The sequence below is a fragment of the Hemiscyllium ocellatum genome, chromosome 3 (genome assembly GCF_020745735.1).
Source record: "Hemiscyllium ocellatum isolate sHemOce1 chromosome 3, sHemOce1.pat.X.cur, whole genome shotgun sequence".
Classification (NCBI taxonomy): domain Eukaryota; kingdom Metazoa; phylum Chordata; class Chondrichthyes; order Orectolobiformes; family Hemiscylliidae; genus Hemiscyllium; species Hemiscyllium ocellatum.
In genome coordinates, this window is record NC_083403.1 from 44,816,818 (window position 1) to 44,841,974 (window position 25,157).

At 42.5% G+C, this 25,157-nt stretch overlaps 1 protein-coding gene across 2 annotated transcripts in view; it reads left to right on the top strand.

The window, feature by feature from the left end:
* Positions 1–25,157, top strand: part of orc3 (origin recognition complex, subunit 3) — a 70,146-nt gene that overhangs the window by 39,430 nt on the left and 5,559 nt on the right. The window contains exons 12-19 of one of the 2 annotated variants that reach the window (XM_060856917.1): positions 1,122–1,238; positions 3,222–3,301; positions 6,498–6,634; positions 9,133–9,233; positions 10,902–10,999; positions 21,067–21,208; positions 21,851–21,967; positions 22,045–22,146. In XM_060856917.1, coding sequence (XP_060712900.1) covers positions 1,122–1,238; positions 3,222–3,301; positions 6,498–6,634; positions 9,133–9,233; positions 10,902–10,999; positions 21,067–21,208; positions 21,851–21,967; positions 22,045–22,146 — 894 coding nt within the window. The remainder of the gene's footprint in view (positions 1–1,121; positions 1,239–3,221; positions 3,302–6,497; positions 6,635–9,132; positions 9,234–10,901; positions 11,000–21,066; positions 21,209–21,850; positions 21,968–22,044; positions 22,147–25,157) is intronic. The other variant, XM_060856920.1, reaches the window with a different exon arrangement.

Here is a 25,157-nt window from a genome sequence, read left to right on the forward strand (position 1 = left end):
AAGTTGCTACATAAATGCAAGTTGCTGTTGAAGCTGCCTTTACCTCCTGAAGTTGTAAGGTTTGATTACGTTGTGCTGCCAGATACTGTTTTCTCTAAAGTGGAAAGATTTTCTTGATTGGACTACAAGAGTAAAGAAATAATTTATGCAGAAATTGGTTAGGCTGAAACTAGAGTACTGTGCGGTGTTTTGAGTGCCGCATTACAGTAAAGATGTTAAAAACATTGGCAAAATTCATCTTAGATACACCAGGATGATGAGAACCCATATTAACGAAGCCAATTCCTGTTCAAAAGAGAACTTAAAGGAGTTTCACTGAGCAGTTATGAAGGCTACAGAATGAATATGGATTAATATTTGGTTTTGGGCTGAATTTAAGAGGTCTTTCCTACTGCGTCAGATCCAGGAACTTGCCCAGAGTAGGACAGGAACCGGCACTTTCTCAGCAATGGTTCAGCAAGCACTGCTGGTATCACAATAGCCCCAGGACTGAGGAACCGAAGCAACAAGAAAGCTGAGCAGATTGAGGGGGTACTGCCTGACCCAAGCTAGGAGGCCCTGGCAACAAAAGACTAGGATAGACAGAGCAGGGAAGTAAGAGAAACCAGATTAGGGGGGTTTGTTTTATGGAATATGGGACGTTTGACAAAAATGGTAGTTGTGACATAGGCTGTTGACTATTTTATGGAAACTTCGAGTAAATGCAGAGAGATACTCATCTTTTTGCAAGAAAGTACTGTTTTGGATTGCTCCGGAAGCGATGGGCAACCACACAATGGATTGAGAGGTCTTATTCGATGCTGTTAAGATGTATGGTTTGGTTTATGGACACAATTTAGAATCTTATCTGTTGTCTACAATTTATGAGTGACCCAAGTGTGGTCATGTCACGAATCTGTGAAATGTTTTACCCGGTCTGTGGAGGTCATTCCAGCCAATCTACTTCAAAACTGGCATGAACGGTGGACTTTGGTCCTAGCAATAGCAGATCCAGATGATTAAATACTTTAGGTATATATAAAGATCTGACTTTCTGAGGACTTTCAGTTCATTGTTGGGTGTTAATTGAAGATAAAGCAGTAAAAGCTGCTTCCATTTTATTTGTCCCTCAAATGATGCAGGATGATGTACAGAAGCTGCTGAAAGACCTCCATATTTACCACGAGAATTACTTCCCGGTTCTGAAATGCCTTCATGTTTTCACATCATCTCTTCCAAAATACCCTTTGGGTAAACAGGTGAGTGCTCCCTTAAATGGTACCTGAAATATATAACTGGAACTTTTTTTTATTGTTTATGCTTCTAAAGACTAATGGAGCGCCTCTTCTAATACTTCCAGGGTTTGTGGATGGCTGATTATGTGAGCTATCCTCTGTCATTCACATTGAGAAGATCCACCTGTTATTCACAAGCCCTTTCCTCGTTATGCTGCTATTCTGATACAGATGAGTTATTGTCTCAAACGATGTTTTAATGATGCTAACGGTGGCTCAGTGATTAGCACTGCTGCCTCACAGCGCCAGGGACCTGGATTCAATTCCAGCCATGAGTTACTGTCTATCTGTGTGAAGTTTGCACATTCTCCCAGTGTCTGTGTGGGTTTCCTCCAGGTGCTCAAGTTTCCTCCCAATGTCCAAAGATGTGCAGGTTAGGTGGACTGGCTATGCTAAATTGCCCATAGTGTCCAAGGATGTGCAGACCAGGTGGGTTAGCCATGGGAAATGCAGGGTTATAGGGATAGGATAGAGGGGGTCGGTCTGGGTGGGGTGCTCTTCAGAGAGTCGATGTAGACTTGATGGGCTGAATGGCCTGCTTCCACATGTAGAGATTCTATGAATTTAAGCATAAAGTAACAGGGAACCTTTAGAATCTATAATTGACCGTCTGTGAATGGAATTACTTTCTCTTTATATCAGCGAAATTGTTATTGGTAATTGTTAGTGGAAGGAGGGAGTGTCTTATTGTCCTCCATAGTTGAAAATTAATTAATTCTAGCAGTCAGAACGGAGGGCTGCAGCGTATTGCACTCAGCAGTCAAGTCACTCAATATCACTCGTTTAAATATTTAACTTAGTGAAACTCTGCTCTATAGCATTTCCTTAATGTTTATTGATTCTTTAGTCCTCCGGGGATCAGTGATTACTTAGTCAAGATGTTAATTTGTTGTTTAATAGTCCAGAACTTGAGTATTGCTGGATAAAGAGCCCATTAACCAACCAATCAGTACACTGATCTCTGGATTGCTGAGACAAACCTGCAGGTCCTAGGCTTTCATTACTGATGGAATAAATATTAAAAATGCAACAGCCTACTTGGGGTCAGGGTGCCACCAGGGGGAGAGACCCCATACCTCCCAGGTCGCAGGATTCCCCTGCTGCTAGTAAAAGAACCATTAGAGGTGGGTATGGCACCACTGCCAAAGAGCCCGAAAACCCAAGTCTTCCAGCTTGCTCCACAGGGAGCAGTAAGATCCTACCCTATCTGAGAGTTTTCATGTGGATGTTACTTTTTAAAACGTGAAGAACCCTGTGTCTCCAGAAACAGAGTTGTTGTTGGGAAGGCAGTCCTCTTGTTACTGTGGATTGTGTTATGTGTGACTGCTGCAGTTTGCTAAGAGAGTCCATCCTCTGTAGTCAAGGATTCACCACCATCCAGGGAGCATGCAGCTTGAAATGACATGGTCTTGCTCCAGCTGGTAATAGCTTTTAATACGTATTGCAAACATTTTCTTATCGAAGCTATGATTTCCCTTTGTCATCATTTACTCCAGAGGGCAATTAATTACATGGGTGTTTCAGACATCTTAGGGGAGTGAGAGATTGATCGCAGTGAAACATAAGGCAAGATGTTCATTTGCATGGCGCCATTTTATAGCTCTGTCCTGGGCATCTGATGGTCAGTTGAGTTAACACTGTGTGCTCTCACATCCTGTGCCTGAGGTGTGGTCACCTACCTTTGAGGAGTACAGCAGGCATCCAAGGCCTAGATCTGAAGCAGGTGACTCAAATTCACCCAAAAAGATTGTGTTTCATCTTTTACTTTTAGTCACTGCAACATGCTGAATGAAGTCATGAGAAACCAACAATTTGCTGTTCTGGGCAAAAAGTCTTGCGTAAATCATTATTATTTAATGGTGCTGTTTTTCTCTTTCAGTGTACTTTGAACTTTTGCTTCAGTTGCCCATTCTATGCAATTTACACATGACCTGTAATTCTCCACAGATCAGGGAACTCTATATCACATGTTTGGAGAGGAACATATGGGAAACGGAGGAGTATAGCTCTGCCTTCCAATTGCTTGGGTAATTATGATCGGCGATGATTACATTCTCTAATTTCACGCACTCTTTTGGAATCTCTCAGTATTTTGCAGCTGTAAGCCACTGCACTTACTGCTTTTAAGTGCCTCCTGCCACTTCTGGAGAGGCTGACTGTCAATGATGCGTCCTTACTTTCATGGTTCATATGGTCATTTTACGAGGATCTTACAGCACAGACACAGTCCGTATGGCCAAACTGGTTGATGCTGGCTGCAGCCCTCATTATTGAGCCCTGTCAACAGAACCCATCTCAAACAAGTATGCTATTTTTTTGGAAAATTATAGGGTGTGATGGACTCTCAGGGGAATGTAGCGTGAATAGCCAAGTTTCTGGTATTGAGACTGGCTCTTATGTAATGAGGAGTATGTTGGATTCCAAGCGATTAATTGTGTTAGGGGACTCTCTTGTCCGAAGTACAGACAGACGTTTCTGTGGCCAGCAGCGAAAAATCAGAATGGTGTGTTGCTTCCCTGGTGCCAGGATCGAGGATGTCTCAGAGAGGGTGCAGAATGTTCTCAAGGGGGAGAGGGCCCAGCAGGAGGTCATTGTCCACATTGGAACCAATGACATAGGAAGGGAAAAGGATGAGATTCTAAAGGGAGAATAGAAAAAGTTAGGCAAGAATTTAAAAAGGAGATCCTCGAAGGTACTAATATCTGGATTACTCCCAGTGCTGCGAGCTAGTGAGGGTAGGAATAGGAGGATGGAGCAGATGAATGCATGGCTGAGGAGCTGTGCAGGAGAGAAGGATTCGTATTTTTGGATCATTGGAATCTAGTCTGGGGTAGAAGTGACCTTTACAAGAAGGATGGATTGCACCTGAATTGGAAGGGGATGAATACGCTGGCAGGGAGTTTTTCTTCAATATGGAGCTGCTTGTAGACAGGATAGTGAAGAAGGAATTTGGTATGCTTTCCTTTATTGGTCAAAGCATTGAGGAATATAGCAGTTGGGATTTCAGGTTGCAGCTGTACAGGACATTGGTTAGACCGCTTTTGGAATATTGCATGCAGTTCTGGTCTCCTTCCTATCGGAAGGATGTTTTGAAACTTGAAAGGGTTCAGAAAAGATTTACAAGGGTGTTGCCAGAATTGGAGTGTTTGAGCTATAGGGAGAAGCTGATTAGGTTAGGGCTGTTTACCCTGGAGCGTCGGAGGCTAAGGGGTAACCTTAGAGGTTTATAAAATCTTGAGGCGAGTGGATCGGATAAATAAATAAGGTTTGATCCTTGGGGTGGGGGAGTCCAGAACTAGAGGGCATAGGTTAAGGGTGAGAGGGGAAAGATATAAAAGGGACCTAAGGGGCAACTTTATCACGCAGAAGGTGGTACATGTGTGGAATGAGCTGCCAGAGGAAGTGGTGGAGGATGGTACAGTGCAACATTTAAGAAGCATCTGGATGGGTATATGAATAGGAAGGGTTTGGAGGGATATGGGTCAAGTGCTGGCAAATGGGACTAGATTAGGTTGGGATATCTGGTCGACATGGACGGGTTGGACTGAAGGGTCTGTTTCCATGCTGTACATCTCTCTGACTCTGTAATCCGCTGTACTTTGTGTACTCGTGTAGTTTCATAAATGCATCTGTGCTAAATTAATTCAGTCCTTTCGTCAGCTAACCCCAACTCAACTCTTTCATTTATGTCAGACCACAGGATTCACTACTGTTTCAACAATTGTAAAGTATTCACAATTTCTTTTTAAATTCATCCATATGGGTGGTGCTAGCTCGAATGTCTCAGAGGCCACTTAAGAGTCAGCCAAATTGCTGTAAGTCTGAAGTCACATGTAGACCAGACCAGATAATGATGGCAGATTTCCCTCTTGGAGGGACATTGGTGAACCAAATGGGTTTTTACAATAATTGACCGTGATACATGATTGCCAATTTTTTTATTGAATTTAGATTTCACCACCTGCCGTAATGGGATTTAAACCCATGACCCTAGAACATTAGTCTGGGGCTCCAGATTCCTAGTGCAGTGATGCTATCACTGCTGCTCCTTAAGGAATATCATTGAGACTTTACATTTATATTGCTGCAGGAACACGGCCTATTTGCTAGATGAGTTTGAGATGTAAAATCTATCATTTTTGTTTACAGCAGCAGTTTAATGACTTGAAACAGGAAAGCCAAGTAGGGGCTGTTTCCTGCTGTAACATTTATATTTCTTAAATTTTAAGAGGTCGAATTCCCTGTTTTTCTTCTGGTTGGACCACACCGTCCTGTGGCTCAACATTTCAACTCCCCCCTCCCACTTAGCCGAGGACATGGAGGTCCTGGGCCTCCTTCACCGCCGCTCCCTCACCACCTGACGCCTGGAGGAAGAACACCTCATCTTCCGCCTCGGAACACTTCAACCCATGGCATCAATGTGGACTTCACCAGTTTCCTCATTTCCCCTTCCCCCACCTCACCCCAGTTCCAAACTTCCAGCACAGCACTGTCCCCATGACCTGTCCTACCTGCCTATCTTCCTTTCCACCTATCCACCCCACCCTCCTCTCTGACCTATTACCTTCATCCCACCCCCACCCACCCATTGTACTCTTTGCTACCTTCCCCCACCCTCCTCCCTGACCTATCACCTTCATCCCCACCCTCACTCACCTATTGTACTCTATGCTACTTTCTCCCTGCCCCCACCCTCCCCTCATTTTTCTCTCCACTCTTCAGGCACTCTGCCTATATTCCTGATGAAGGGCTTTTGCCTGAAACATTGATTTTACTGCTCCTCGGATGCTGCCTGAACTGCTGTGCTTGTCCAGCACCACTCTACTCCAGAGGTAGGGTGAGTAAGTCAGTTCAGTGCTGCTCCAATTTTGAGCTAATCTGCTAGGAGGCATGCAAAACACCTGGCATGATTATTTCCATCTTGTGTTCAGCATTTTCTCTTCTTATCTTTCTGATCAGTTGCTATATGCATTTTGTCTTTTTGTAATAATTGAACAATATTATGCAGGGCACATAGCTACCCATATGTTTTAAAGCATTGGAAAATTACAGTATTCGACTATCGTCAAATTACCCACAATCTCACTGAATGAAGGAACAAGCTCAAGGGGCTGAATGGCCTGACCTGTTCCTACCTTAGGTGGAAAAGGGAGGTTCATTTCAGCACATTTGTTGAATTTATGGTGCGGGTTAAAGTACGTATTTTTTTTCTATCTGGCACAGAATGATGGCAAATGATGAACTGGTGTGTCTGCTTCAGAAATGCATAGACGTGCTAAAGTCTTCCAAGCAACAAAAACCTCTCATTGACATAAGGCAAAAATTTGAAGAATTCCTCTTAAAGTTTCAGAAACTGGATGGTAAGTGCTGAGCAATGTATTCCACTGATACAATATTGTTGCATGACAGGTCAGAATTTGCCTTGCAGTGCTGAGATTTCCAGTATCATTGTGGAATGGGTCAGCTGACAAGACTCTTGCATATTAATTGTTTCATTCAATTCAATTTCCTAGAACTATACAAAGAGATCCTTTGGTGCATTGTGCCTGTTTGAAAGAGTTGTCTCATTAGTTCCACTCACTGCTCTTTTTCAATAGTTCTGCAAATTTCCCCTTTTTCGGACTTGGTGCACTTCTCTTTTGCATATAATAATAAATCTACTTCCAACATCCTTTAAGTATTGCATTCCAGATTGTCATAACTTTTGAGTTGTTTTTTAAAAGCCATTTCATTGCCACTAAGGTGTGTTTGGTTGATCATCTCTCATTTGTGAACTCTTGTTAGTAAATGGAAACCAATTCTCCCCGCCTTCTCGATCAAATCTTTCCTTCACCTTTCTGTTCTGAGGAAAACAGTCCCATCTTTAGTTTCTCCGTGCAATCGAAGTTCCTCAACTCTGGTAAAGTTAGAGAAAATCTCCTCTGCACACTCTGTCGAAAGTTGAGACAACCTCCATGGGGTAGGGCACAATTCGACACAGCTCTGTCACAGAGGCTAACCTGTGATTTAAAACGTTTTGGCATAATTCTTTCATTTTATTCATATTAATAAATTCAAAGGATGTACAATTTCAGCAGTCTTCTCAATTTGTCCAACTGTTTACTTATCTAATTTGCATATCTAAACCTCCACGTTTCTGTGTCCCTGCACCTTCTTCAAAGTTGCACCATTTAATTATAATTGCCACTTCCTTCTAAAATACAACACTTTACACTCCCCTGCACCAAATTTCATCGGCCATATCCCTGACCACTCTTTCCTATCTTTTGTTTTAAATCAGTGTGCTTACAGACTGTTGCTGGATTTTGAGCAATACCTAATCAGTTTGGAGTTGGTCACCGTTTGCTTCAGTGAATGTAGAAATGGATACAAGACCTTTTGTTCCAGTTAATTGTGATGGTCACAACCTATTAGTCATGAGTTATGTTTATCATGCTGAGGAATTCCAGTGAAGGAGAAATGAAATCCATTTGTCATCCTCTGTTGTGTAATGTCAGATGAATTAAGACACGGGTCAGCAGTTAAGCAAAACTAATGGTGGCAATGTGAATTTTTCCAGTGCACTCGCCATTTATCTCAATGATCTTTGGATGAGATTGTCAGGTTTTTTTTCCATGTAATGAGTGTTCTCTATCCCTGACCCACTGACAACCAAAACGCATTTAATGGACAACCCTGCCAGTTGGTTTAGAAGGCAACAGAGAAGAAACCCTTTGGCTGATGGCTGCCTTGGGAACTTTATTTCTGAGGTGAAAAGATATTTTCAAACCCCTCTGACAGCTAGGCAGGCATACTCTCTGCTTGTTTGTGTTTGTGTTAAGCCTACAATGAGAGTTTCCTGCTAACTATTGGCGTTACATGTGTAAGAGACCAATCTGCCTTATTGGTTTTAAACAATTCCATGCCAATTAGTTTTGATTCCGATTTTAAAAAGTCTTGGTCCTGATCAGACAGTTGCACAAACATTTACAATGGGAGTACTTAAGGCCACTTGGATGTTTTAATGAAGTTGCCAACTCCAGTTGGAGGTTTCATTAGATGACCTCCCACCTTTAACTGTCTAGTCCAAAAGCTTTATCCCCGATCTTTAATATTTTTATAACTAATGAACAAAGACATTGCATTGTTATAACAGGACAAAAAACAGGCCATTTAGACAAGGCTACTGTTTAAGCTCCTCACGAGTCTGTCTTCCCTCCTTGTTTTATCAAACCTGATTTGCATATCTTTCTATTCCTTTATTGCTCGCGTACTGGTATCGCTTTGTCTTAAAAATAAATGAGAGGAAAACTCATTTCTTTTAAATACCTTTGTGTTTTTTTTTGTTTCTTGTGTTGATCAAATTAGCCTTTAGCTGATGGAGTCTCTGAAGTGCTTCTAGAGGCTGGATTGCCTTCTGTAACAGCAAAGGGAGCACAGTCAGCAGCTATTTGGCCCTTTTTGTTAATAGCATTGTCGCCCAGCAGTGGACAGGCGAAGTAATGCCATTTGGTGAGTGGCATTTACCTCACACTATCACAAGAAGATTCTGTTTTTATGTCAGTTTTATTTTTTCTTGTCCCGAAGTAGTTGTTGGGTGATACTTGTATGGAATGGGCTGCCAGAGGAAGTAGTGGTGGCTTCTCCAATGGCAACATTTAAAAGGTATATGAATAGGAAGGGTTTGGAGGGATATGGGCCGTGTGCTGGGAGTGGGACTAGATTGGGTTGGGATATCTGGTCAGCATGGATGGGTTGGACCGAAGGGTCTGTATCCATGCTGTACATCTCTATGACACTATGACTGTAACTGTTCTTTGGAGGGGGAAACAAACTACCTCACTGTATCTTACAAAAATCTTTTCTCATTCGTATCTAGACATTGCTCCTGAGATGCACGACAAAGAAGGCGATGAAAATAACAAAACGTCACCAGAGAAATCACTACAGAAAAAGACTGACCTTTATGAACTCCAAAAGGTTTTCAATTCTCAATTACCTTATTTTTCTGTAATGTTGCCAAATTTCCAGATTGTTTCTGTTCTGTCTTTTAAAAAAGATGACAAAATGGCACGGTATACACTGCTAAAACCCTTACTTGAAAAATGTCGATAGAAGTCATAATGATTTAATGTTTGGTTTGTACATATGTCAGTGTGGGCACATTGACAGAGATCCTCAGGGAAGGGAGCGATACGATGGGAGGAGAGCTGATGAAGGCAGTAGGGAGTACAGTGTGTACAACAGAAATTTCAACTTTGTTTTAAATTCACTGCCATTTTTTTGGTAGTTTGCATGCTGAATACTACTCTGCTAAAAGCAGTCTTGATCTCAGAGGTTCTCATAAGCTTCTTGTTACCATATGGGATGGACTGGATGTCTGTTTTAAAAGGCCACCCTGGATTCCTCCATAGCATAGGGTTATTTTCAAGAGCTCGGGCGTGACAAGTATCAATTCCTGTTCCATACTGTTTTTGGAAACTCTTTTTGTTTTTGAACTCTCCAAGATCAATAGTTGATCTTGTTTTCTGAGATGAGGAAACATTTCTTCCCTTCCCTCAAAGAGTAGTGACCAGTGGAATTCTCTGCTACAGAAAGTGGTTGAGGCCAAAATACTGACTGTTTTCAAGAAGGAGTTGGATATAGTTCTCAGGGCTGAAGGGATCAAAGGGTATGGGGGAAAAGCAATATAGGATACTGTGTTAGCTGACCAGCCATGGCTATGCTGAATGGCAGTGGGGCAAGCTTGAATTTTGGCCTGTTCCTTCTCCAGTTTTCTATGTTTCTATCTGTGCGGCCATCCATGTCTCCCAAATTCTAGTTGTTAAGATGTACTTTTACTACCACACGTCTCTTGCTAGGTTCTTTGGCCTATGCATACATAGATGTTAAAACCTCTCTCATAAACAATTATAAATATGCAGCTACTATCTTGCATCATTTCCTGACCTTTAATTCTAACCATTGAAGTCCGTCAGCACCTGCTAAATACAAGAGATAATCTGAAAGCACCACATTTTTGTTTTACACTTTGACTGATCATGGGCCATTCTGTAATTCTATATTTGACTTGCATTCAAAAACATAGGTGAACATAAACCTGTTGGACTGTAGCCTGGTGTTGTGTGATTTTGAATGTTACTTTAATCATTTTCAACTTAGTTGTAATATTGTTTTGTTCGGCATATGAAGAGTGCAAAAATGTACTGAACAACCAAAGGATATATTTATTTGGTGTATGTCCGGGAGCTCCAAGTAGCAGTGAAAGTTGAGTAGTTCTAATGACTACTTTCTTTTCATTTTCCCTCCATCTCCGACTTCTCTTTTGTAACTCTTAACCTCCTCTCTGTCTCAGTCTCGCATGTTCTGTCTTTCACACAATCTGGTTTCCTTTAGATGATGATCAGAATGACTTCAGATTCTAAGCTGATCACACTACTTGGAATCGTTGCCTAGTTTCACTTCTCTGTCTGGGGAAAGAGCTGCACAGTGCAAGGTGTATGAGCCCAGTCACAGCAAGAGAGCACCCTTGCTTGCAAAAACAGGCCCCAGCAATATTAGAGAATGGGACAAAGGCATTGTGCTCAGTTTATCCATTCTATCAATGAGTGGTTGTTGAAACCTACTGTATTATTCTTAATTTCATAGACTTTGATGGAAATGAAGAAATCAAGAAGATCCAAAAAACTAAGCAGGTTTGAGGCACTGCGGATGGAAGTTCTTGAATTTATGGACAAACTTGTGAGGTGAGACAGAAAAAATGGTAGTGGGAACTATTGGAATGTCATGATTGATTCAGGGATATGATTTCCTTTGGACCTCTCAACTGCCTCACAGTGCCAGAGACCCGGGTTCAATTCCTGCCTCAGGCGACTCTCTGTGTGGAGTTTGCACATTCTCCCCGTGTCTGCATGGGTTTCCTCTGGGTGCTCCCGTTTCCTCCCACAGTCCAAAGATGTGCAGGTTAGGTGAATTGGCCATGCTAAATTGCCCGTAGTGTTAGGTAAAGGGGTAAATGTAGGGGAATGGGTGGGTTGCGCTTCGGCGGGTCGGTGTGGGCTTGTTGGGCCGAAGAGCCTGTTTCCACACTGTAAGTAATCTAAACTTGGTGAGCATGTCTGTGTCGTGCTGCTCCTGATATCCTAAATTAATTTAGTTCCATTTGCCAGCTTTTGGCCCATATTCTTCTAAACCCTTCGTATTTACATACCCATCCAGATGCCTTTTAAATGTTATAACTGTATCAGCCTCCACCACTTCCTCTGGCAGCTCATTCTGTACACATGCACCCCTCTGTGTGAAAAGGTTGCCCCTTGGGTCCCTTTTAAATCTTTCTCCTCTCACCCTAAACATGTGCCCTCCAGTTTTGGATTCCCTGACCCTGGGCAAAAGACATAGGGTGAATAGCCAATCTGTGCACCTCATGATTCACCTCTCAGCCTCCAACACTCCAGGGAAAACTCACATTAAAGTGAAGCACTTACCTATCATGCTGAACACGCTGATATATCGGAGTCCCCCTCAAGACTTGTGTAACTTGCTGGGTTTTTCTTAGAGATTGGGATTGCGTTTCCACTGCCCAAGTCTAAATTGTGTCCAAGAGCAGCCCAAAAGTGGTCAAGCGGAAACCCCTCAGGGACATCATTTTTGCTCCCCCCCATACAAATAGTCCCCTTTCACCTAACCCGTGTTTCTGTTTGCTAACAAATTTTCTCCAAATCGGAAAAGGTGAAGTTGCTCATTTTGGAAGGGGGAACTAAAGAATGAAGTATTATTTAAATGGAGAAAGGCTGCAGAAAGCTGCACCTGAAAGGACTTGGGGGTACTTGCACATGAATCACAGAAAGTTAGAACACAAACACAGCAGGTAATCAGGAAGGCGAGTGAACTGTTGGTTCTTATTTCAAGGGGGCTGGAATATAATAATAGGGAAGTCTTACTGCAGACGGTGCTGGTGAGACTACATCTCGAATAGTGAAAGCAGTTTTGATCGCTTTATTTGAGGAAAACTGTCATTTAATTGGAGGCAGTTCAGAGGAGATTGACTGGAATAATGCTGTGTATGGAAGGATTGTTTTCTGAGCAAAAATTAAACAGGCTGGGACTTTACTCATTAGAATTTAGAAGAATGAGAGGTGATCTCTTTGAAACATAAAAGATTCTTAAAGGACTTGACAGAATGTTTCTCCTCATGGGAGAGTCTAGGATCAGAAGGCATAGTCTCAGAATAAAGGGGTGTCAATTTAAGACTTACTTGAGGAGGAATTTCCTCTGAGGATTGAGAGGAACTCATTGCCACAGGGAGCTGTGGGGGTTGAGTCCTTGTGTACACTTGCCTGAGCTAGATAGATTCTTGATCAGTTGGGAAATCAAGGGTTTCAAGGAAAATGCAGGAAAAGAGACTAAAAGAATGTTGGATCATCCATGATCCCTATTGAATAGTGGAACAGGCTTGACGGGCTGAATGCCCTACTCCTGTTCATAATTCTTAGTGTGTTTTGATCTTTTGATCTTCGATATTTAATTCTACATGCTGTATTTTCCTGTAAAATCTCTTATGAGACACCCCATTAAACATGTTCTGAAAATCTATTTCCTCTCTATGCACTGTTCGTTCTTTATCTGTTACAGGTGGTCACCCTACAAAATCTTTAAATTTGTAAAATACAATGCTCTTTGCAAATATGTGCATTTGTCATCAATCAACTCCTATTTTTAAATATTCACTAATTTTACTTTAAATAATGGATTCTAAGATTTACCCGGGACTGATGTCAGACTAACTGGTTCATTGTACAGTTTAGCATCCTGTCCCTCCTTGTTGAAAAGTTGTGTTGGCTGTTCTGGAATCTCACTAAGTGATTTGCACACTTTAAGAATGCTTGCAAAAATCTGCCCACAGTCTCTGCTACCTTCTATCTGATTGTTTGGTTTTTTTTAACAGCTTATGATGATTTCTGTACTTGTAGGTTCACTTCTTTCTTCTGTCTTATCCCCCTTTTTTCCCCCAGTTTCTTTCCCTCCTGCGATTGAATGAGTTAGATGGCCTGTCTGCAGGTTATGAGGCGAAAGCGAGGACTGCAGATGCTGGAGATCAGAGATGAGAGTGTGGTGCTGGAAAAGCACAGCAGGTCAGGCAGCATCCGAGGAGCAGGAGAATGGACGTTTCAGGCGGAAGCCTTTCATCAGGATTCCTGATGAAGAACGTTTGCCCGAAATGTTGATTCTCCTGCTCCTCAGATGCTGCCTGCCCTGCTGTGCTTTTCCAGCACCACACTCTCGTCTCCAGGTTATAACCAGTGATTTTGATGAACTGTGATCTACATCCGCTTCACAGCAAAGTATTGTTGAGTCTTGGAGGTCACTTAGCTCCGTTGGCTTGATGGTTGATTGGCAAAGCAGAGTGATGCCAAGAGCACAGGTTGAATTTCCCATGAAGGACCCATCTTCTCAGATTTGCTCCTTGTCTGAGGCATGGTGACCCTCTGGTTAAACCACTACTGGCCTTGGCTCTGTCTAACAAGAAAGTAGCCATATACTCCTGTGGGACCGTGGCGACTTGACCTTTTACATCATTGAGCTTGAACTTGGGGTTTGGTAAGTTCAAATTGAAGTCATCCACTCCCCCAATCGGACAAATGTATCTGTTAGATAAATATAACCCTTTTGTTAATTATTTAAGTGGTGACTGGTCTGGACAGAACTCTGATATTTGGCAGAGTTTCCACAAGGCCTGTTTGAAAGAAGATATGGTTTCAAAATCTAACATAACAGGAAATAAATCAAATTCAAGTTTGCTTTTGCCAAACTGATGTCAGTATGATTAGTAGCCAGAATATTGCTCTGACTGATTAGTCCCCAGTTGATAGAATAATGATGTCAAAATGACTCCCTCAGTGTATCCATGCAGCTGTATTACTGATGATGAGTATAAGTGAGTATTTACAAAGTATGCAATACATTTATTCTAAAGTTCTCTAAAGCATAAATTTTGTTTTTCCCTGTACAGAACTATTGCCGATGTTTTTTAACCCTTACATGTAATCCTGATTGTCGGGTAAAATAAGGCAGAGTTCCGGCAATGTCGAGCATTTTAACTCCATCTATGGCTTACAATCAAGGCTAGGAAAGTGCCTGTAATTTGCTTGGAAATTTGTATGACTAGTATGTAATTTGCAATATAAAGCATTTTAGCATGGTTCAATCATTTTTTCATTATAAATACTAGTAAGTAATTAGCATAGTGCACAACATTTTTGTTTATGAAGGGCAACTGGGTTAATCCGGGAAATTACAGATTGGTGGGCCTTACGTCAGTGGCAGAGAAATCATTGGAGAAGATTCTTAGGGACAGGATTTACACACGTTTGGAAAAATATGGACTCATTGGCAATGGGCAGCATAACTCTGTGAGGGAGAGATTGTGTCTCACAAGCCCTGATTGCGTTTTTTGAGGAAATGACAAACATAATTGAGGCCAGGGCAGTGGATGTTGGTTAGGTGGACTTTAGCAAGGCCTTTGACAAGGTGCCTCCTGGCAGGCTGATACAGAAAGTGAGGTCACATGGGATTTGCAGTGATTTGGTAAGACGTATACAAAACTGGCTTGGTTATAGAAGAAACAGAAGCTGGGGAGGGTGTTTTTCTGACTGGAGATATGTGACCAGTGGTGTTTTGAAGGGATTAGTGCTGGCACCCCCGTTGTTTGTAATATACGTACATGATTTGTGGGAGAATTGTAGGTGGTCTGATTGGTAAGATTACAGACAACACATGGACTGAGGGAGCTGTGGATAGTGAGGAGGATTGCCAGGTATATATAGGCTGGAGACTTAGGTGGAGAAATGGCAGATGGAATTTAATCTGAACAGATGGAAGATTTGGAAAGTGTAATGCAACAAGGAAGTATACAGTAAATGACAGAGCCTGTAGAAGTATTAATATTCAGAGGGATCTAGGCGTAGAATTCCACAGTTTCCTGAAAGCAGCAACAAAAGTGAATACGGTAGTCAAGAAGGTGTATGGCATATTTGTCTTCATCAGTTGGGGCATAGAGTATCAAAATTAGCAAGTCATGTTGTAGCTGTGTGGAACTTCAGTTATGCCACATTTAGAAAATTGTGTACAATTCTGATTGTCACACTACCAGAAGGATGTGGAGGCTTTGGACAGGGTACAGAAATGGTTTACCAGAACTGGACGGCATTAGGAGAGTCTGGAGAAACTTGATTTGTTTTCATAGAACATAGAACAATACAGCGCAGTGCAGGCCCTTTGGCCCTCGATGTTGCACCGATCCAAGCCCACCTAACCTACACTAGCCCACTATCCTCCATATGTCTATCCAATGCCCGTTTAAATGCCCATAAAGAAGGAGAGTCGACCACTGCTACTGGCAGGGCATTCCATGAACTCACGACTCGCTGAGTAAAGAATCTATCACCCCTTAATTTAAAGCTATGCCCCCTCGTAATAGCTAACTCCATATGTGTAAAAAGGTTCTCATGATCAACCCTATCTAAACCCCTAATCATCTTGTACACCTCTATCAAGTCACCCCTAAACCTTCTTTTCTCCAATGAAAACAGCCCCATGTGCCTCAGCCTTTTCTCATATGATCTTCCTGCCATACCAGGCAACATCCTGGTAAACCACCTCTGCACCCGTTCCAGTGCCTCCACATCCTTCCTATAGTATGGCGACCAAAACTGCACACAATACTCCAGATGCGGCCGCACCAGAGTCTTATACAACTGCAACATGACCTCAGGACTCCGGAACTCAATTCCTCTACCAATAAAAGCCAGTACGCCATATGCCTTCTTCACAGCACTATTTACCTGGGTGGCAACTTTCAGAGATCATGTACATGGACACCAAGATCCCTCTGCTCATCCACACTACCAAGTATCCGACCATTAGCCCAGTACCCCATCTTCTTGTTACTCTTACCAAAGTGAATCACTTCACACTTACCTACATTGAACTCCATTTGCCACATTTCTGCCCAGCTCTGCAGCTTATCTATATCCCGCTGTAACCTGCCACATCCTTCCTCACTGTCAACAACTCCACCGACTTTCGTATCATCCACAAATTTGCTCACCCAACCTTCTAGCCCCTCCTCCAGGTCATTTATAAAAATGACAAACAGCAATGGTCCCAAAACAGATCCTTGCAGAACACCGCTAGTAACTGCACTCCAAGATGAACCTTTACCACCAACTACTACCCTCTGTCTTCTTCCAGCCAGCCAATTCCTAATCCAAACCTCCAACTCACCCTCAATGCCATACCTCCATATTTTTTGCAGTAGCCTACCATGGGGAACCTTATCAAACGCCTTACTAAAATCCATATACACCACATCAACCGCTTTACCCTCGCCCATCTCCTTAGTCACCTTCTCAAAGAATTCAATAAGGTTTGTGAGGCACGACCTGCCCTTCACAAAACCATGCTGATTATCCTTGATCACATTATTCGTATCCAGATATTCATAAATCCTATCCCTCACAATTCTCTCTAAGACTTTGCCCACAACAGAAGTGAAACTCACCAGCCTATAGTTACCAGGGTTATCCCTACTCCCCTTCTTGAACAAGGGAACCACATTTGCTATCCTCCAGTCTTCTGGCACAATTCCTGTAGACAACGAGGACATAAAAATCAAGGCCAATGGCTCTGTAATCTCCTCCCTTGCTTCCCAGAGAATCCTAGGATAAATACCATCAAGCCCAGGGGACTTATCTATTTTCACCCTTTCCAGAATTTCCAACACCTCTTCCCTACATACCTCAAAGCCATCCATTCTAATTAATTGTGACTCGATATTCACATCGGCAACAATGTCCTGTTCCTGAGTGAATACTGACGAAAAGTATTCATTCAATGTCTCCCCAATCTCTTCAGCCTCCACACGCAACTTCCCACTACTATCCTTGACTGGACCTATTCCTACCCCAGTCATTCTTTTATTCCTGACATACCTATAGAAAGCCTTTGGGTTTTCCCTAATCCTACTGACCAAGGACTTTTCATGTCCACTCCTTGCTGCTCTTAGCTCTCTCTTTAGATCCTTCCTGGCTACCTTATGACTCTCAATCGCCCCAATTGAACCTTCACGCCTCATCTTTGCATAGGCCGCCCTCTTCCCTTTAACAAGGGATTCCAATTCCTTATTAGACCACGGCTCCCTCACACGACCCTTTACTCCCTGCCTGACAGGTACATACTTATCAAGGACACGCAATAGTTGCTCCTTGAACAAGCTCCACATACCGATTGCACCCTTCCCTTGAAGCCTACTTTTCCAAGCTACGCATCCTAAGTCATGCCTCACCGCATCATAAATTCCCTGCCCCCAGCTATAACTCTTGCCCTGCAGTGCACACTTATCCCTCTCCATCACTAGAGTAAGTTACCGAATTGTGGTCACTGACCCCAAAGTGCTCACCTACCTCCAATTCTAACACCTGGCCTGGTTCATTACCCAGAACCAAATCCAGTATGGCCTCACCTCTTGTTGGCCTGTCTACATATTGTGTCAGGAAACCTTCCTGCACACATTGGAGAAACACCGACCCATCTAATGTACTCGAGCTATAGCTTTCCCAGTCAATATCTAGAAAGTTAAAGTCCCCCATAACAACCACCCTATTACTTTCACTCTTCTCCTGAATCATCCTCGCAATCCTTTCTTCTACATCTCTAGGACTATTAGGAGGCCTGTAGAAAACTCCTAACAGGGTGACCTCACCTTTCTTACTTTTAAGCTCAGCCCAAACTACCTCAGTCTTCATCCATCGTCCCTTCCACCGCTGTAATACTATCTTTGACAAGCAATGCCACACCTCCCCCTCTTTTACCCCCACCTCTGACCCTACTAAAACATTTAAACCCTGGAACCTGCAACAGCCAATCCTGTCCCTGTTCTACCCATGTCTCCGTAATAGCCACAACATCAAAATCCCAGGTACCAACCCACGCTGCAAGTTCACCTACCTTATTTCGTATACTTCTCGCATTGAAGTATACACACTTCAAGCCACCTTCCTGTTTACAGGCACCCTCCTTCGAGATTGATGCCATGTTCCTAACCTCCCTACACTCCAAATCTAGGTTCCCATGCCCCTGCAGAGTTAGTTTAAACCCCCCCCCCCGCCCCAAAGAGCACTAGCAAACCTCCCCCCCAAGGATACTGGTGCCCCTCAGGTTCAGGTGTAGACCATCCTGTTTATAGAGGTCCCACCTTCCGCAGAAAGAACCCCAGTTATCCAGATACCGGAATCTCTCCCTCCTGCACCATCCCCGTAGCCATGCATTTAACTGCTCTCTCTCCCTATTCCTCGACTCTATATCATGTGGCACAGGTAACAAACCAGAGACAACAACTCTGTTTGTTCTAACTCTGAGCTTCCAACCTAACTCCCTGAAAGCATGCTTAACATGCTCATCCCTCTTCCTACCTATGTCATTGGTGCCAATGTGGACCACGACTTTGGGCTACTTTCCCTCCCCCTTTGTATGTTGGAGACTGTGGGGTGACCTCATAGAAATTTACAGAATTATGAGAGGATAGTTGGAGTCCAGGGTAGAAATATAAAATACGTAAGTTAACGGTAAAAGAGGGAAGAGTTTAAAATGGTTGTGAGAGGCAAGGTTTTTTTACACCGGGTGATAAGTGTCTGGAATGCACTGCCAGAGGAGGCAGTAGAAGCTTTTAAGAGGCATCTTGACAGTTACATGAATAGCTGAAAATGTGTTGCTGGAAAAGTGCAGCAAGTCAGGCAGCATCCAAGGAACAGGAAATTCGACGTTTTGGGCATAAGCCCTTCATCAGGAATGAGGAAAGTGTGTCCAGCAGGCTAAGATAAAAGGTAGGGAGGAGGGACTTGGGGAAGGGACGATGGAGATGTGATAGGTGGAAGGAGGTCAAGATGATAGGCCGGAGTGGGGTGGGGGCGGAGAGGTCAGGAAGAAGATTACAGGTTAGGAAGGCAGTGATGAGTTCGAGGGATTCGACTGAGACAAGGTGGGGGAGGGGAAATGAGGAAACTGGAGAAATCTGAGTTCATCCCTTGTGGTTGGAGGGTTCCCAGGCGGAAGATGAGGCGCTCTTCCTCCAGCCTTCGTGTTGTTATGGTCTGGCAGTGGAGGAGTCCAAGGACCTGCATGTCCTTAGTGGAGTGGGAGGGGGAGTTAAAATGTTGAGCCATGGGGTGGTTGGGTTGGTTGGTCCGGGTGTCCCAGAGGTGTTCTCTGAAACGTTCCGCAAGTAGGCGGCCTGTATATGAATAGACAAGAAATAGATGGATACAGATCCTACAGAGATGAAAGGTTTTTAGGTCAGAAAGATATCATGTGTTGGCGTATGTTTGGTGGTCTGAGAGGCCTGTTCCAGTTCTTTAAGCCTCTCTACCCATTGAGGAAAGACAATTATTACATACATCTTGAAGGGCACCACTCAGCAGGCGTTGGACAAGGTAAGTAGGCAGAGCTTCATGAACTTTCACAGCCAGCAAGGAGGTTTGAAACTGCACCATTGACATCACTCTGCGTTGCACTGTAACCATCTGGATAACTGAGCCATGCCAACTCCCAGCTATACAATTTGTGGATAACATTTAAAATGAAAGCTGAGGAATGGATCCTTGGCTATGAAAATCGACAATTGCTTTTAGAATTTGCTTGTTCTGTTTTGCCCTTTTGCTACATAGAGTACAGTCAAAATACCAGCTTGAAAAAAATTAAAGCATACAACTTAGAGCCAATTCTTGTTATTTGTAAGCAATTGCCCTAACTTTAAATGAGTTTAAAATTTCCGAGCTCAGTTGAAACCATCAGACTGAAACATACTTTGGATCAGTCAATTTGCAAATAAAACTGAAAAATAATTTTGAAGAAATAAAATTAAAGCATAACCAGGAAAGAAGAGAAATTTATTGTAGCATATCATTTTTCAAGCATTGCACTCATCATCTGCTGAGAGGCAGTTCTTGTTTCTGCTTGCCTGTTGACATAGTTGGACATTTCTGCTCTCTTCACACCACCCAGAGCTGAATGTTCATTGTTTTACCAAACATGATTCAATCTGTGTTTGTCTTTAAGAATGTAATGTTAGTTCTTCTTCCCAGTTGCCAGGCAATGACTTGGAAACACTCTCTTGTTGCTGCAAGTAACATTGATGATAGAAATGTGTGGCCTGCAAACTTTAATCAGCTGCCATTGCTGTAATGTCAGGTATTGCTCGTCTCGACTCCAGCTTCAACTGTTTAACATCCCTGCCCAAGATTGCAAAATTAGAAAAATCCTGTCAACTTGAGAATTGCTACATAGTTTAAACCACAGAAATAGACCACTTGGCTGAGCACACTAAGTTGGTGTTTGTGGTCCACGCAAGTTTCATCTCATCCTATGAACATGTCCTTCTATTTTCTTCTCTCTCTCTGGTGTACCTACCTCGCTTTCCTTTAAATGCATCTGTGCTATCTGTCCCAGCTGCTCCACTCACTCACAAGTTCCACACCCTCACCACTGTTTGGATTTAGAACTCCTTCCTGAATTCCTTATTGTGGTTAACAGTGGTTGTCTTATTTGTGGTCCACTTTTGCATTAAAATGTATTATAATGCGTTTTGCAAAGAACAGAAGAGAAACACTAGTGTGAGAGTGTTTTATCTCCCGCTGGATGTACTCGATAAGAAAATGAGGTTCTTTATTGGAGCAGAGTGAACTCTAACTAGTCAGCTGAGATGGATATGTTTTTTGAGGTTGTAAATGTCAACTACATGTGTTTTTTGTGCCTTTTGCAGGCAGTATCTTTTGCCACCGGAGACCCAGCCACTCCATGAGGTTGTATATTTCAGTGGTGCCAGCACTATTCGTAAACACTTAAATGCTACCCCTCGCACTGCCTTGCAGACAGCTTTAAGTAAGCCGTACAATTATCTACAGGTAAAACACAGCAAACAATCAGTCATAACTTAACCATTTAGTATATTTGCTTCCTGATGGGCTACTAGTGAATTAGCACTAGCTTTTTTATTTTGTATTTATTCCACTAATTGTTTATTATTAATTATTTATTGAAGCATTTAATAATTTCATCCATATAATTCCCTTTGATTCAGCTAATTATAAAATCGAGCTTAAGTAGCTGCCTCTTACTAGCTCTTTTTGTTTTGATGTAGAGACATGAAAGCTAAATACTTAGATTTGGTTTAGAATGTTTTTCTGATGCTCTATCACCCTCACCTTGACCTCCTTCCACCTATCCCACCTCCATCGCCCCTCCCCCTAGTCCCTCCTCCCTACCTTTTATCTCAGCCGGCTTGGCTCTCTCTCTCTTATTCCTGATGAAGGGCTTATGCTCGAAACGTCGAATTCTCTATTCCTGAGATGCTGCCTAACCTGCTGTGCTTTGACCAGCAACACATTTGCAGCTGTGATCTCCAGCATCTGCAGACCTCATTTTTTACTCCCTGATTTTATGAAACACGGTTTCACTTTCAGTTCCACAAATACCGTTATTATACAGCACGTGGCATCTTTCTAAAAGGAAATTTAATCTAATTTTACCATTTTGCACTGGAACAGAATGAAGCCTTGAGGAGTGAGGGAGGAACCATTACTAATACAGCACCTGATATTTGTATAGTCTATAAACTTCACCTGGAATGCGGGCGATTGATTAACCTGTATGACTGGTTGCAGGTGGGTTTTTGTTTCTTTGTCGCTCAAATTATATTCATGTCTTGCTTTCCAGCTAATTTTTTTCTCTATTCGTTCAGGGGATGAGGGCATCACTAGCTCGGCCAGCATTTATTGCCCATTGGGCAGAAAAGAGTCAACCACTTTGCTGTGGGTCTGGAGTGACATGTAGGCCAGACCAGGTATTTCACTCCTTAAAGGGCATTAGTGAAGCAGATGGGTTTTTCCTGACAATAGATTCATGGTCAACATTAGACTCAAATTCCATGGCACAATTCGAACCTTGGTCCCCAGAACATTCTCTGGGTCTCAGGATTAATAGCCCAGCGATAATACCATAAGATCATTGCCTCCCCCAGTTAATATAGTAATTTTACTAGGAGTGCCTAATCCTTCAAACTTAATGTACCTCTTTAGGCTCTTGCCATTAAATTACATATCTTTCAAGCTGTGTTTAGGAACCAACAAATATTGCTGTTCTGATTTATGCTTCATTCATCAATGAAGCATCAGTACTAATTGTTAAGCTTCAATATTCACAACCACAATTTTACAACGTGCCTCACTCAGATATTGTAGAATCAAGTCAACAGTGAGTTTCCTGGACTTGCTTGGCACAGAACCTTTCTGTGACTTGCCACTAATGTTCATCAAACTGAATAGGGTTACGTTAAGGTTTTATGATCTGTGTCGCATGAGAATAAATTTCCGCTTACATCCAGAGCATGAGGATCACTTTATCAGCTGTTTCACGGTGTTGTATAAGAGCATACATCTCAGCTGTGAAAACAAGAATGAAGTCTGTTTTCATATTTCTGTTCAGCCTTGTACTGAACCAAGCTGACCTTTTCACCTAAGGAGGAGTCCAGTTGTATGCAGCTATATATTCTGGGGAACTTAGCAAACAGGACCTTCCTGCTGGTTCTTCATTCAATATGATCAAGGCTGTTCATCCAACAGTACTGTGTTCCTGCTTTCAATTGTACCCTTTGATCTCTTTAGCACCAAGAATTATACCTAACTCCTTGTTGAAAGCGTTTAATATTTTGGCCTCAGCTGTTTCTGTAACGGAGAATTGCACAGACTCTGGGTGAGGAGATTACTTCTCATCTCAATCAGAAATATCCCACCCCATATCCTTAATCTGTGACCTCCCCTCTCTAAATTGTCATTTGGAGAATAATCCACCTTTCTGTTTTTGCTACCAAAGTGGTTAATCTCACTTTTATCCACATTATATTCATCTGCTGTGCTTTTTGCCCACTCACTCAACTTGTGCAAATCACAGGGAGGCATCTCTGCATCCTCCTCACAGCTCACCTTCTCCCTCAGCTTTGTGCCGTGGAGATGTATCACGGTATTTATTGTGAATAGCTAGGGTCCAAGCACTGATCCACTCCCTAGTCAATGCTGCCATTCAAAAAAAGATGCATTTATTCCTACTCCGTGTATCCTGTCTGGCAGTCAGTACTCTGTCCACATCATTATTAACCTGGAAGACAATAAATCCATCTGATGATGAGAAATATTATTCCATCTAATTAAATCCGAAATGTTAAGACTGTAAAAATGTGATGTTACAGTTTCAAAATGAATTTATTTATTGACTGTTGTCCAACAGCCAATTTTAAGCTTGATCTCTGTCGTGGTTACAGGCTAAATTCCTGCTGATGTACTGCAATTCTTCCTATGCCTGAAGTTGCAAAATTATACTGTTGAAAAGTTGCAGACTATTAAGCAGTTAGATATCTCTTCGGAACAGGTAGCTTACGAGCAACAGGTCAATGTAGCCTTGTCTTCAAATGACCTGGGCCTCTAAAGACCTGTGTGCTCTCCTCCAGCAGCCCCACAATAGACAACGCTGTGTGGCTATTTCCAGAGCTCCCAAACTTTGAAGTTTCTTTTCAGCTCAGAACTAAACCAGAACTAAAGGAGATGTTAAGTTGAAGTTTTTTTTTGTCTTGCACTCATTGGACACAAGAATCAGACTGGAGAAAAGGGAGACAACTTTATACAGAATGAGAAGAGGATGGTGATTGGTCAGGCTGATATCTGCATGGAGATGCAGCAAGAACAGTTATCTTAATGCTCAGACCAGGCAGGTCATTTCTGATTGGTCCTGGTGTTGCCATGGGGATGCAGGAGAGTTTGGCTGGCACCACAGCCCTCTTCCTTATGGAAAAAGGTGCAGTGAATGTGTATATGGTCCTGTGTATTCACGCATGCAGTTTCTAGCACATGCAAATGCATCACACTGCAGGCCTGGCTGAGGGTCTTAAATTGATTTTCACTGAGAGTCTTGGCTTACTCCAGATTATTTATTAATTGACAGAATCATATCTAATGGAGGATATGCTTCTCTGAGCTAGTTGAGCACAAGTGGCATGCTGCCAGCTGTCACAGGTCAGTGGAATGTGTTTTTAATATGATCCATCAGTCATTGGAATGTCCAGCCTACATCACACTGGCACTGAAGCTCAGTTATCACATCCCTCATTCACATGGTAGGGAAAACATCCTTTTGGCCTTTCAGTGGACAGACCTACTTGTGGATTTGCTGCACAATAGGAACACGAGACAGTGAGCTTCACCTGTTCACATTTCTGAGAATCCTTTCCCCTTCTTGGGTAATCTGAGGTAGACCAGGCTGACTTGAAATAAACACCTAAGGTTAAGTTATCAAAGCCAGCATTATCTCCACCTGGCACCATATTAGCTTCCTGTTTGGCTAATCTCAAGGCCTCAGCCATTTATTATTACCGCCCATTTTCCCACCCGCTGTGCTGGTTGAATTCTGGTCAAATTCAGGAAAGTAGTAAGTTTCCCAGTTTAACTTCCCTTTGCAGGACGTCGCAGTAATTTAACGGCATAGTGCAAACTTTACACCAATACTCCCAACTGGCTGGAAACAATTCCAGACACCTGTGATTTGACTCGCACTAAAATTTAATGACAATAGTTCCAACCATGATAGGCAGAAATAGAAATTTTGAAATTTTTCTAAAAATAAAATTGCACGATAATTTTGAATGGTGGGAACAGCTGTTTCAGGCAGAGATGTCATTTAGCTGTAACTTCCTGTACCAGATGGAATAGACAGCATTCCCTTTGAGACCTTGTTCTATTGTGTGCGTTCTTAAAGAGTGCATGAGATCGCAATTATTGTTTTTATCCATTGGATTTTACATGGCTT